Source organism: Xiphophorus couchianus, chromosome 16 (genome assembly GCF_001444195.1).
Source record: "Xiphophorus couchianus chromosome 16, X_couchianus-1.0, whole genome shotgun sequence".
Taxonomy (NCBI): domain Eukaryota; kingdom Metazoa; phylum Chordata; class Actinopteri; order Cyprinodontiformes; family Poeciliidae; genus Xiphophorus; species Xiphophorus couchianus.
In genome coordinates, this window is record NC_040243.1 from 10,974,754 (window position 1) to 10,988,602 (window position 13,849).

The 13,849-nt window shown below is 39.5% G+C and overlaps 1 protein-coding gene across 2 annotated transcripts in view; it reads left to right on the top strand.

Annotated features, from left to right (window-relative positions):
- The first annotated feature begins 642 nt into the window (after nt 1–642).
- Nucleotides 643–13,849, top strand: part of bahcc1a (BAH domain and coiled-coil containing 1a) — a 74,627-nt gene continuing 61,420 nt past the window's right edge. The window contains exons 1-2 of one of the 2 annotated variants that reach the window (XM_028042054.1): nt 643–914; nt 3,707–4,034. In XM_028042054.1, coding sequence (XP_027897855.1) covers nt 3,863–4,034 — 172 coding nt within the window. In that variant the 5' untranslated portion in view covers nt 643–914; nt 3,707–3,862. The remainder of the gene's footprint in view (nt 915–3,706; nt 4,035–13,849) is intronic. The other variant, XM_028042053.1, reaches the window with a different exon arrangement.

Sequence of the window (13,849 nt, forward strand, 5' to 3'; positions counted from 1 at the left end):
CAACAAATATGAAGGTCTGAGATCTAAGTTCTGTGAGAAAAGGAGGCCCGCTGCTGCTCTGGGTTCTCTAGCTTAGCTTGCTTATGCCTTGGGCAGGTTTATGGAGTATGGCAGGTTTGTGGTGAGCCCTTTCGAATTTGCAGTCGGCCATATCCCATTTTCTATTCACGTTAAATGCACAAATTGATTTCCAAATGACTGAATATTGATTAAATTCAAGATTTACATTAAAAAGAAAATATAATCCCCCCCACACTGAGCCATGCTCAGTTAAATCTACTTGGTTTATTTTTTTTTTTACACTGCAAGATTTTTCTTTGTAAAATAAACATCCAAAAATATATCTAATCTGTGTTTTGACCTCATTCATCCAACTCCCCCCTTCCTCTCTCCTTCCCTCCCCGCCTCTGCTTGACCTCATAGTTCATTTTAGGTTGTGGTCTGATGCATTGAGCGTCATTGTGAACAGTCTCACCATTAAGGCGCTTTAAATCTGGCGCTTTTCACTCAGTTTGCCATCGTCAGTCAGCACGGCATTGGCTTTCGCTGCGGGCCAATCGCAGGCCGCCGAATCTGCGGGCGGGCGGCACGAATCCATTAACATGCACTTATCCAACCAATGGGAGGGCGTGTTTACCCTGCCCCAGAGACGCCGAGGTGCGCAGTTGCATCGGGAGAGAAACCGCTGCTTGGAGATCCGAGCCGCAATCCAGCCAGGCCGGAAGCCCCAGTCCCACTGGCCTCTGCTTTCACAGACTGAAGCAGCAGACTACTGCACAGCCTCAGATGGAGATATTCCACTCTAGCCACACTAATCTCAGATTCTGATTTTTAAATGGGCGTCGCACTTGCACCTTCTGTCCCAGAGTTTTGTGATTTTAGAATTTATTGTTATGCAAGGATTTAACACACCAGTAAGTAGTAATTTTATATACTTGATATTTCTTTTATTTTAATTTAATAAAACATTTTAGGCCCTGGCTCCTCGCTACGAGATGACTGAGGCTGTGTTTTGTCCACATTTTCTGGATGTGACATGCTGTGCATTACACACAGCACATTGTTGCAATTTTCCAAATAACAAGGCAGGATGTGTCCATCCTCTGGAATAGCCATTAATTTATTATTAAATGTATTATTAATATTATTATTATTATTATTATTGCATGATGCAGTTTCTGTAATTACCTTCCATTTTCTTTGAGATTTTTTTCACCTACGTATTTGTCATTTACTCATCTATATTTTAGGAAAAATAAATAATAATGATAATAATAAATAAACGTTTGTAAGAAGGATTTGGAATTTATATAATCTATTTGTAAATTTCACTAAATTGTGGTGTCCGTAAATTGCGACAGCTTGTTACAAATTCCGAGAGGCTAGGTTTTACCGGGGAGGAGAGCGGAATGCATGCCCAAACGCGACCGGCTAAGGAGCACTCTCTGCCGGCCAGCTTACCCGCGGAGGTCGGCTTGTTTTCTCAAGACCCGACCCACAAGTCATAATTTGTTTTGCAGCGTTTTGGCTAATCTGTAAATGCAGCTGACAGTCGTCAAAATTCCACACTTTTAATTTTTAAAATAAAAACGAAGCATTTATTTATTTGGTAAGCGAAGCCGTGTCGGCACGTTTGAAAAGCGGATCAAACCAAAACACTGATAAATTCAGATTTTGAACCACGTAAAGCTGTAGCTGCTCCTAATTCTCGTAAATGCGTCAACTATTTTATTCCTCGCTCATTACTGGGGAATCCAGGGTGGAAGGAACAGCATGGCGAAATGGGGGAGGTAATGGCCGACTGCAAAGCGCTTTCTCAGTGTGAAGACAAAGGCAGTCCTCCCTGACGGGCGGCCATTCACCTTGGATTCCCCCTTCCAGACCACAAACCGACGACCTAAATGCTGCAGCGTGGCCTTTTTTTTTTGGGTAAACGTCTCACCTTGTGAAATCACATGCATGCACACAAATTAACACAGGAACCTCTCAGCTGAGACGGATTTTTCCTCCCCTTGCATTTGGAGCGATTTTATTGTTGCATTAGCTCTGAATTGTGAGCTGCACTTGGAGATAGTAATGATAGAGCTGAAATGAAATGGTCAATATAACAACAATATCCTTGGTCATTCACATATGCTACAAATGTCATAAATGTATTTTTTTTATAATTAAATTTATTGCAAATGGATTTTTTTCTTTCTGAAGAAGTAGCCCTGTGGGACCTCAGACTGACACCATGACAAAAAACAAAACAAAATAAAAAAACGTATTTATATTTCTAATAATTTGGTAATGCAACCCAGGTCTGCCTTTTGATTGCCTGCTTTATTTTCTTTAATTACTGGCAATGTTCTCTGAGGGAATGACATGTCTGATTCCTACATTTAACAGCAAATTATATTTTATTTCATTTTATGAAGGCTGTTTTCCAATTTAGACCAAATAATGCCTTTTTTTTGTTTTGTGTCAGAGGATGTCACTATAATGTATTTACTACTCAATTTGATTACCTGACCTGAAATAGGTCAAGTCAGATAAAGACAGTGAGAGTGCAGTTATTCACATACACTCACACTCGCACACACACACCCCCACACACGCAGGCACACACACCAACTCAAGCAGGGGTGTGCACAGGGGTGTGCACGCCAACACACACACATACACCCATAAAAAGCATGCCTTTTAGGAGCTGCTGCATATCTTACCAAATGTATAGCAGCGATATTTTTTCATAATAAATATTTATTTTGCTTTGTGACATATCGTTGAATCTTATGAACTCTGTTCATGTTCATTTAGGTGTCAGTATCTCTCCAGTTGAAACAATATATGAACATATATATATTTTTTATTCTTTTCCAATCCACCAGATTTGTTAAAAATTGTTTTATTAAATTAAATTGGAAAATATTACGTATATATATTTATATTCCCATTCACGTAGATTAAAATCAATTTGCAGTAAAATGTGGACACAGTTTGGGATTGGAGATAACAGAAGCAGGAAAGATCGTCTGCATCAAGTCGAGACAATGGAAGGAGCAGGAGAAGGAAGGCAGCGTTGTTTACCTTGGGATGTAGACTGAGTACCATCATTTTAACCCAAATGGATAAGCAATAACTTCCCCCTCTTAAAACACAATCCTCTGGTAGTTTTGTATTTTTTATTTTTTGCAAATCATAGTTTATAAAAAAAAAAAAAGCCTATTGTATATCAATATTGTTATTTTTTTTGGAGTGATATTTGCAGACATGTCATTTGGATTGATTATCTGAAAAGATTATGCAGAATATAAAGATTTTAAGACTAAAAGATCTGCTTGTTGTGCATGTGTGCGTGCACGTCGGGGTGTGTGTGTGTGCGTGTGTGTGTGTGTGTACTTCGCCATATCGGCCTATGCATCCCAGGCTGATCAATAGAGCTGAAGCTGAGCCTGCAGTGACGCCTCGGTAGTCGCCTGCATGCATTGTGGCTACTTTGGTAAGGAGATTTCACTCGAACTGGCAGTTGTTTTTCTTTTTCGCAAAAGCGTTAATGCAAAGACGAGTGGAAAGATTTTAATTAAATAAATCATAATTTTATCATATAGGCAATGAGCCTTTTTAAAAATATAAAAGGAGAGTGCAAGAGTTGTTGCATCGTGGTTGAGTTTTTAATTTTCCTTGATTGTGACAGTCGCTTTGAATTTCTCTGCCCTGACAGAAAAGATGATCGGGAGCTGCGCTTTTGGCTGGAGAAGCCTGCGATCGACCGAATGCAACACATAGACAACGAAGGGAAAGGATTATTTTATGGGTTTGCATCCGATTTCACTGACCTTCCCCGTCCGGATTTCGGATTACTAAACATTCCCGCGGAATGGAAGGACGGGATTTTGCTGCTCCGGCGCACCTCCTTTCGGAGCGGGGCGCCCTGGTGCACCGAGCCGCCTCTCGGATCGCTCCCTCGGGCCACAGCTCCGTGCAGCACGCCGGTCATTTCCCACCGGGGAAGTACTACCCGTCACACATACCGATGGCTCCCCACTCAGGTCAGTGGAATATCCACGGAGGTTTTGACATTATTCTCTGCTCTTGATGGGGGGGTTTCTGTTGTTTCAAATGCGACCTCAGCGTATGTGATATGGCATTGTGTGGTGTCGTGCAAAGCAGAAAAAAACATATTAGATTTTGCTTCTCGCGAGTAACTTTCGACAGAAATTAACTGCTCAAACATAAACTAACGATATAATAAAATGAAATTTGCATTAAGCTCATAATTGGACGTTTTTTGAATAATCCAAATCTACACTTGAATCAGCTTATTCCAAAAGATAATGAAGGCAGCTTTGCTAAACAAATAGTGATTTGATTTTAAAATGCCATGCAATTTAAAAAAAAAGAGAAAAGAATCCGTCAAGGACCTGGTCTGATTTTTAGACACACCATATGTGCACTGGTTTTCTCTATCTTGCATGCATTCAGGAGAATCTGTCACTTCACGTAAAACGCATAGGTGTCACCCCAGCGCCATCACTTAACCAAAACCTCTATAGGTCAAACATTAAAGGTATAAAGCTCGGGTGGAAAGGTCTTCATGCTCTACAATGCAAGCTAATGGGGGTGTTAAAGGAATACAAGCAATGCCGGGGGAAAAATCCCATTCTGCATTGGGCTTTGAAGTGTCTGGGTGCAAATGTGTTCACAGTGCATGCATCAGGTTTAACAAGTGACTTAGGTATCATCTTAACCCAAATGAGCACGTTTACAAGCAGGAGAGCATGAAAAGAGTCAAAATGTACCTCTTAGACTGCACACTGCAGATTTATTAGGAAAATACATAAGAAAAGCAACTCCACACCAAAGCTCCAACTAAGCAGACATTAACAAATCTATATATTTATAGCTTCAATTCATTTTTTAACACTTCAGGGCCACAATTGACACATCTTAGTCATTAAATTTATTTAAGCTTGGCATTATTATAAAAAATACACAAAAGTATATGAAAAAAGCAAATTTTGCAGATGTTGTAATTGCTTTTATTTTGCAAGTAGATGGTGTTTATGTCAAAGCATGCATTTAGTGCATCAAACAGTTTCGCTTCTAAAATGCTGTTCTGTGATAATATGCTAATGAAGCTTCTAAAAAGACGCTTATGATGCATCTGAGTGTTTCTCAGCTGTGGAAAAAAAAATTCTAATACATATTGAACCACTTAAAAGTAATTTTAACAGCTGTAACTGTACAAAATTAAATATTTGTGTAGCTGGTTCAGTTGGATAAGAACACCATGAACCTCCTATATGTGTTTTGTCTCATATTTCCAAACATTTTAGATATCAGGTTTTTTTTATTTCTAATACACAGTGTTGTGGCAGGCTGACTAAAGATTTTCTTTTTTCAAATCAAATGTTTGTGAAGGTTGTGAGTTAATTCTAAAAAATAAATAAATCCAGATAAACAAGAAGCATAATTAGTCATTCAAGAGAATTAATGGGCGCTGTTCACCATTCATCTCTCACCACACATGTTTGCTTTTGGCATTGCTCATGTATCCACGGAGAGCCTGCTGCATTTGTGCACCTTTTTTTTCTCTTTCTGCATGCAGATGTTTCATTGGAAACATGAAGGCTAACGCTGGTTGCGCGTTGCAGGTGCTTACACCAATCAGACGTTGTGTGCCTATTGAACAACGTCAACATGCAGACCTATCCTCCAAATGTCATCACTGTTCAATGAGCAGCAGAGGCGCTTTATTGTTCTCCTTGTTTCGTCATCAACACATGGGGAGGGACTGAAAAGCGGCCCTGTTGTCCTGCACATAAATATGATTTAATTCTTTACATTTTCTGCTTTTGATTAAATTAACTTACAGAACAGCCTGACATAACTTCACATGATTTCAAAACCTGTACTGGGTTCTATGAAAATTATTTTGCTATTACATTCAGCTGATTTGCAGTATTTGATTTATTGTTTTAATATTATATGAAAATGTCAAGCATGTCATAATGCAAATGGGTGGATGAGGAATGAAGCTTAATTTGAAATTATTCATGATTTTCATTTTTCAGGTGGTGATGCACTGAAACAATAGATGTGTTATGTTGAAACAGACTGTTCTCGTTTGTAAGTTCACGTTTTCAGTGGACTATAAGAGCATTTTTGTGAAACTGGTTCTCTTTATTACATTGAAGTAATTTGAACTCAAAGCTGAATATATTTTTTTTTGTTTTGTTTCCGGAGATATTTATTTATTTATTTTTTTATTTATTTAAGAGTAATTAGAGATACAACCAATTACGCTTTTCCTCTCCAATATCGATTTCCAATTTTCTTTAAGGACTGACCTGCCAGTTCCAATTTTGACCAAGTCAGACTTTTTATTGTTTGGGTTACAAAATGAAAAAAGGAAAAAAGACAACGTGCCGCAGGTTCTTTTATAGAGACAGTAATTTTGAATCTAACAGAAAATGAATATAGCAGAGCACATGCTCTTGTTAATGTAAGTATCTAGACCAAAAATTTTGAGTTCTTAGTTGGCGTGCAAGTCTTAAATGGGAAAAGAAAATCTGACCTATTAGTATTTGACGCTCCGATCACCATTCAGAACATTTAGAATACAACAAAAAGTGAAGAAATTACAAATGATCTAAATGTCTAAATCAAAGTTCAAGTCCCATCTCAAATAATAATATTACATGAAAATAGAGATGTCTTTTTTAGTGGAGCCTGTCTATGGTCTACTTAATTGAATTGAATTTTTTTTTTTTTTTTTTTTTTACGTATTTCTCCTTAATTAATATGAGCAAGTCTGGAGTTTTAGGATGTCAAACTGGTTGAGGGTTGTTCATCTTGATGGGCCAGGTCATTAGCGTTCCATTGAGTGACCTGTGTGCAAGCAACATAACAACACAAACCGTGCGTGGTGCTTGCTGAGTGTGTTCAGTTTCTCTGCACTTTCTCCCCCTGGGGACTAACTTGCACACTAGTTCACATGAATACTTTACAAAGAGCATGAATATTTCAGGGTTGATGTAAAAATGCACTGAGAGGCAGGTTTCTGATGTGGCTCCATGAAAGGCCTCGTCTGACTTTGCAGAGGTATTTATCGCGAGCGCTTCCGACACCTTTTGCTGTTGAAAAGAGTGACGGCAGCTGCAACACTCTCCCTTGGCATCGTTCCCAGCAGGGTTGCAGAATTTTAAACATAGTATGGGAGAAAATATTCTTTTTTTTTTTTGTTTGTTTGTTGCGCAGATTTGTAAGTTTGGCGGTAATTAGGCTACAGCGGGCGCCGGCATGCAGTTCCACCTTCTTACTCGCTGAACCGTGTTGCTTAGAGCCAATGGAAATTCCGTCAGCTCCCATTTGCCTCTGTCCATCCTCACCTACTACAAGTCGGTCATTTGTAACGCACGCCAGGTGGTCGATTTATAGTTTACACTTGCACTGTGTTCTGGGAATGTGACATTGGAGCGGCTCCTCTCTTTGTGTACTCCCTGAAACAGTAAGACCTTTAAATGCATCTAATGCTGTTTAATTTGGCCTGTTCCTTTAGAAGGACTTTGAAATAGAAATTTTATCTTCCATTGGCTCCAGCGCAAAAGTTGGAGACAGACTTGTCTTTGGCTGTGAACCCTGGATTCAGATGTTGGGCAGTGTCAGTGCGCAGAGACACAGTGGGGCTGTCTTCCACTGCTGGCATTTATGGCTGCGGGTTCATCTTTCAGCCATATTGTTCTGATCAGGCCACTCTGGCTGAGGTGTGGCTGTGTGAAAGCAGCGTGGGGGTTCAGGGCTCTGCTCTAAACACCCCATATAATCAAAGGTCATATTTGTGTCATCTTCCTCGGTCGGCCTCCCCTTCCTTTACATCTGTCCTTCCCTCTTTCCATAAGCTGTCCTCCCAGTCTCTTCCCCTCCATTTTTTCAGTCTCTTTTCTTTCCAGCAGGAAAACCCTCGTGTCTGGGAAGCAGTGGTCTTCCTGCCACTTCTGTTTTAGCTACCCTTCTCTGCCTCTGGGCCATTGTTGCAGACCCCAGCTTGGTGTGTGTTTTACAGCTGCTGTTAAAGATAAAAAACAGTCCCTTCCACCCCCTTTATTGTTTACTGGTAGGATGTCCCTGTCATTCCCTTGGTTTTTATGTCCTAGCTGGATATCTTAGACCCCCTCCCTTCAAATGTTAGCCGTCTTGTCTTCCTTTGCCCCTTTCCCTCCCCCCCCGAAGAGGAATAAATAACTTTACAGAGAGCTTTATTGAATGTCTCATTGCAGGACTATCCCATGGGTCTGTGATTGTTGAGGAGACCCTTCAAAGACAAGCATGGGTGTCTCTGGTGGAGTTAGCAAACCTCAGTGAGTGGTTAACAGTTGTTTAAGGAAAAGGAGGTTTCTATTTCAAGGCCTTGGTGCTCATGTTTTGTGAGCACTTAAAAGATTGTGCCATAGCTTATACCCACCTTATGTCCTTGAGGATCCTTGGCTGTGCTGTTCAAAGGCATAGCTCAGATTTTTTTAAGTGAGGTTCTATGAAGTAGATATCAGTAACAATTATCTTACATGTAATAGACAAAATGTCTTATGACATGAGTTTGGAGAAGGAAGGGACATACATCCTCAGAGAAGTGAAAGGCTATCCATTGGATTTATTTAAAGATGATTTTAGCAACTCAAACTGAGAAGTTTCATATCAGTGGGATACAATGCTATACTAATGAATATTAAGAGTTTCTTTCAGATCAGTGCAGTCTAAGGGACTTGCTGCAAACAGGAGAGAAATGGTGAAAAAATGTCAGACTTTCATTTTGATTTGATCCATGTTTATGCCATTATTTTTGAAGGTGGACCAAACTGTCTGGACAATGACATGTAATTACATCAACTGCTCATTTTGGCTTTTATCACAAGAAGCTGCCCAGTATGAGCAGCATGCCAGTCAGTGACTTATCCAGACTTGTTTTTCTGTATACAAGGCAAGAATGCAGCAGTAGAGATAAAAATGGCAAAAAAAAGAGAGTATGACATGTTGGTGTTGCACAGACTCAGAGCGAGGAATTGTAACAATTTATAAGTTTTTAGATCCCCTATGTGTCAAGAAATCATGTGTCACTTTCACCATTTAGTTCACTTTCAATCTCTCTCTTTATTTGACAGTCCATTCATGCTTCCATTGTAAGTGAACCACACTTGGGTTTACTTGCTAATGAACTGTGACCTCTGTTTTCAAGAACGTGCATGTTTTTTCCAGATCAGAAACTTGCTTTTTGCCTAAACAAAGTGGACTCTTATGGTAAAAAACAAAACAAAATTCTGTTGTAAAGCCTTGCCAAATGATTTAACTGTCACAAAAAACATTAAGTTAGTTGTTGCTTATTTCTCTGCTCAGTCGCAATTGTTCTACTATTCAAAGTAACGTTGGTCGAGGCTCCCAGATTCCTTTGTCTGCCTCCTTGGCTTTCAGTAAATGGACTTAAAAAATTAAGAACTTTTTTGTCATATCACACACTGAAAACACTGTCCCATTCACCCATGTGCACGATCAAATGCTTCTCCAAGTCTCCAACTCTAGCCTTCATCCTACAACTTCAACTGACAAAACTTTGTGAAGTAACCCAGTCATTGTTACTTCACAGCAATGAGAAAACAGCTACAAACTTAGCTGTCTTCGAACTTACAAAAGAGCAGACATTTATTGCATTTATTATACCATTGTATCTCAAGGCTATGAACTTTGTCATAGTTGGTTGTTTTAAATTGCTAGAATTAGCAAAAACAGGAACAAGTATCCACTGGCAAGGTTGGTTTGCAAGCCCCGTCATTCTCAGGCACCACCAGTCTCGGTGCTTTTCAGGTTCCTAAATTCTTTGCTGTCATGCTCTCATTCATAAGCCCAACCAAAACCTGGAAACCAGACCGTTACTCCTGTCAGTAATCCTAACCCAATGCAAAAAAATGTGCATCGATAAGACACTAAGGTATTACTTTTTATCATTTGGGAACTGGATATTGGGAACTGGGAACTGGAAGAACATTGGTCTAGGTTTCCCTGGGTGCATGTGCCAAAAGGACATAATGTCATGTGTGAACCTGAAGAAATTTGGACTGTGTGTGGTTAAAGTAGTATTAAAAGCCTGCAGCAATCTGTTATTTAAAATGATGGCCTCATGTCTGACTAACTCTTAGCCATATATCAAGTTGAGGATGTCATCACTTTTTTCCTTGTCCAACATATTTATGTAGCTTCCTAACACCAAAATTTACTAAAAAGTGTTCAAATTCTGTCTTTCTAAATATTTGTGGATGTTCTCAAAAGGCAACTTGGTGAGATGAACTGGAGAAGGTGTTAGGACAGGACATAGGTCACTCATTTAACTTGGTCTCCTCTATGGCCTGTTGTTAGACTCATTTGTGGATCTTTGTGAGATGACACGGCTCAGGGAGGGCAGTCACTGGAGTTCGCCTGGAGTCTGCCGTTGCTTGGCATCCTATACCTGGCTAAAATAGCACTTTGCCTGGAGCTGCTACTGCCGGTACCATCTGCCCCCTTCCCCATGACACCGCACTTCTGCAAACTCAAACGTTTGGCAAGGCCGGTCAGGTATTGTTGAGAGGGTTAGCCCTTGACATAATTGTGAATAGTTTTATCTACAAGAGTAAAATATTTTCAGTATACTCAAGGATCCATAAAGCCATGGACATTTTTTTCAGTACATTTTAAAAAAAAATTATTTCCATTCTAGTATGTTTATAAATCAAATCAAAAAATGTATTCTGCCTCTGTTTCAGAAAATTCTCGGGTCATCAGGAAAACTTTTCCAACTGTTTGAGATCTGTCTTTCAGAGAGAATTTCAGCAGCCATGTTACAACAGATACTTGCTCTTCAAACTGCTTCCTCCCCAAACTTACACCATGTGGCACAATGCCACACAACCCTCGCCTCGAGCGTAGGGCGTGCACACAGGTCCAACACAAAGAAGATCTGCAGGTGAGAGTGATGGGCATGAAAATACCTTCCTTTATTGGGTTTCAGAGCATCGAATTTCAAAGCCCTCTCATCTATTATGAACTAAATATAAGGAAGCGAGAAGCTGAATTAGGAATTCAGTAGTTTTATTTCACTTCCTCTGACTAAATGGCATATAGACCGATTCATTTACCCCAAATCAACCACGTTAGTTCTGTGTTTCCTTTTTCTTTTTCCTCCTGTGTGCATTTACTCCTCCTTCTCTGACCCTCTCCCAACATCAGGCGGCTTCTCATCAAGCTGCCCCAGGCCCACCTCAGTGCGTTGCTGTATTGCATGTGACAGCTGTTAGACATCATTAACGGCTCATGCGTAAAATCCAGATTACTTTTTTTTTTCCAATTTTGTTAATGTGAATGCTCAATAAAAAGAAGAAGAAGAAGAAAAAAAAAGGGGGGCAATGGCTTCATTGTTGTCACTTGATTTGCGGTCAGTGTTAGTGTTGTTAGTGGATGAATATATGTGTGTCAGTGTTTGGGTTTGTGGGTGGGTGGGTGGGATTGCGTGTGTGTGTCTGTGTCTTAGGTTTTTCCAGATGTCCAGCCTCCTTTCTGAGGCACCCTGTGGTTGGTTATGAGGCGGGGACAGGTGCACTGTTAAACCCTCCAACGGCTGAGTTTGTGTCTGCTGAAGTTGAAATATGCTATTAAACGAACAAGAAAAGCACCTCAAACAAATGCAAATACTTTCTGAACAAAATTATTATTTTTTAACTTTCTTGGAAAATTTTTGTATGCATTATTGTTGCAGGCTTGAATTTTTATTATTGTACAGAATTTTGTTTGAAAAAGAAAACATTCACAGAATCCTGAGGCATTCGCAGTATTTATTTCTGGTCTTGATGCTCCGAACACTTATTTATTTGTATTAGAAGCAAATGTGACATCACAGTTGCTGTAAAACAGAGTTTTGCTAATATTTTAAAATAGAGAAAAGGCAATTATGCAAGGTTCCTCAAATCCATGCCATTGAGGCATGGATTGAGGCATGTCATTAAAACTTTTGAAACTTTTAGACAACTTTCAATGTCTAAAAGTTGCAGGACAACTTTTAGACATTGAAACATTAGACAACTGCAATGTCTAAAAGTTGCAGGACAACTTTTAGACATTGGTTCAAGCACCTCAGTCAAATGGCTGAATTATTTCCCCACTATGCAGTCAAGTTTTCCAGAGTCCTGCTAATGACCTCAGCATTTGATTTGAACCTGCAGGACACCAGCCCTTGAGGCCTGAATTTGAGGATCCCTATATCATGGAGACATCTTAAACTGTCTCAATCAATTAACAGTGGGTTAGCATGGTAAGTGTTACTAAATGTAACCAACAGTTATTGTGTGTATTCCTTGAATAATGTAGAAAGTTATCCTAACCAAGATATCAAAAAATGCGTCCAACATTTTAACACACAGCATGATCCATGACCAACTGATAAATTAAAGCAACTTTGTTGTGTCTCAACTTTTATAAGTATCTGCTGCAATTGACCTTAGGCCAATTCACACCATCGCCAGTGCAACAAAAGGTTTGAGGTACAAAGTGATCAAAATTGCAAAAGTACAAAGCACTAAAGGGAAAATTACCATTATAGGAGTCTAAATGAAAAGCCAACATAAGTGCAGTTTGCTTTTTATGCCCTTTGTTCTTCTCCCAACTTTCTATTACAACACCTCACTGATACAGAAAATATCTAACTTTGAGTCTTTTTCAGTCAGTAATAAACATCCAATCTGAAGAGGGTTGGTGCATCCTTTTAGAACTTAGGTATTACCTGTAAATACAGTACAGGCAATATTGCATTGCCTGTATTGCCTGTAAGTTGAATAAAAATTCTACTTTTTATTCAACAATAAAACAGTTGAATTCTTGAGTTTTCACCTGTATGGGTGCCTGTCAAGTCAAGATGAAAGTCTACTGATTCTAGTCAATTTATCTGTTTATCTTTACTACTAACAGTATGTAGAAAATGTGTGTACAGAGGATAATCTTATAATTGCACTGATAATTGCATAATTGCACTGTCATGGGAACCTTGGAAAGTACTCCTGGAAATGTACAAAGATTTGCCATCAAATCAAGATGCATCATACTTAATAAGGGTGTGGAAGGCCTTTATTCCAGATAGAGATGATTAACGTCAGGAATTCCAGGGCCCTGAAACCATCGAGCCAGATGCCTGGATGTCAATTGAAAGGAAACTTGACAATCTCACAGATTTCTTCAGCTTCTTTAACTTTTATTAACCAAGATATGTTTTGATGACCCTTATCTTTAACCTCCAGTTATGTCCACATTCTCTTTTACCCTGTCCCATGTTGTCAAAAATGTAGTCATGGTTTAAGATAATGGATTTAAACTACTTTAAACCTGGTAAATATTAGCTCTATAAAAAAAATAGAATTCTAGTCTAGAATTAAGAAAGGAGATACTTTATTTTTACTGAAGCTATATGTCAGGAAAAAAGGGTCATTCAATGATAACGTTTAGCACCAATTTGCATTTCTCTTTCATCTGGACCTCTTTGCCTGTTATGACCACTAGGCTACACTGCATCCTCTCTGTGATACAGCATGAGATGTGGGGCAAACAACTGGCTCTGCTGCAACAGATGTGTGTTTGTCTGCTGTTGGTTCATGCATATTAGCTCATATTAGCTCGTCTTGCTGTGCCCATCCAGTGACCTACAGGGGGATGGGAGGAAGAAGCGAGGGTGGGGGATGGGATAGACTTTTGTGTGTGCGTGCGTATTGGCGTGTGTGTGTTTGTGTATGTGGTGAAGACGAGAAAAATCACAGACATGCAACCAGACTGACAGACCGACAGACAGACAGTGCAA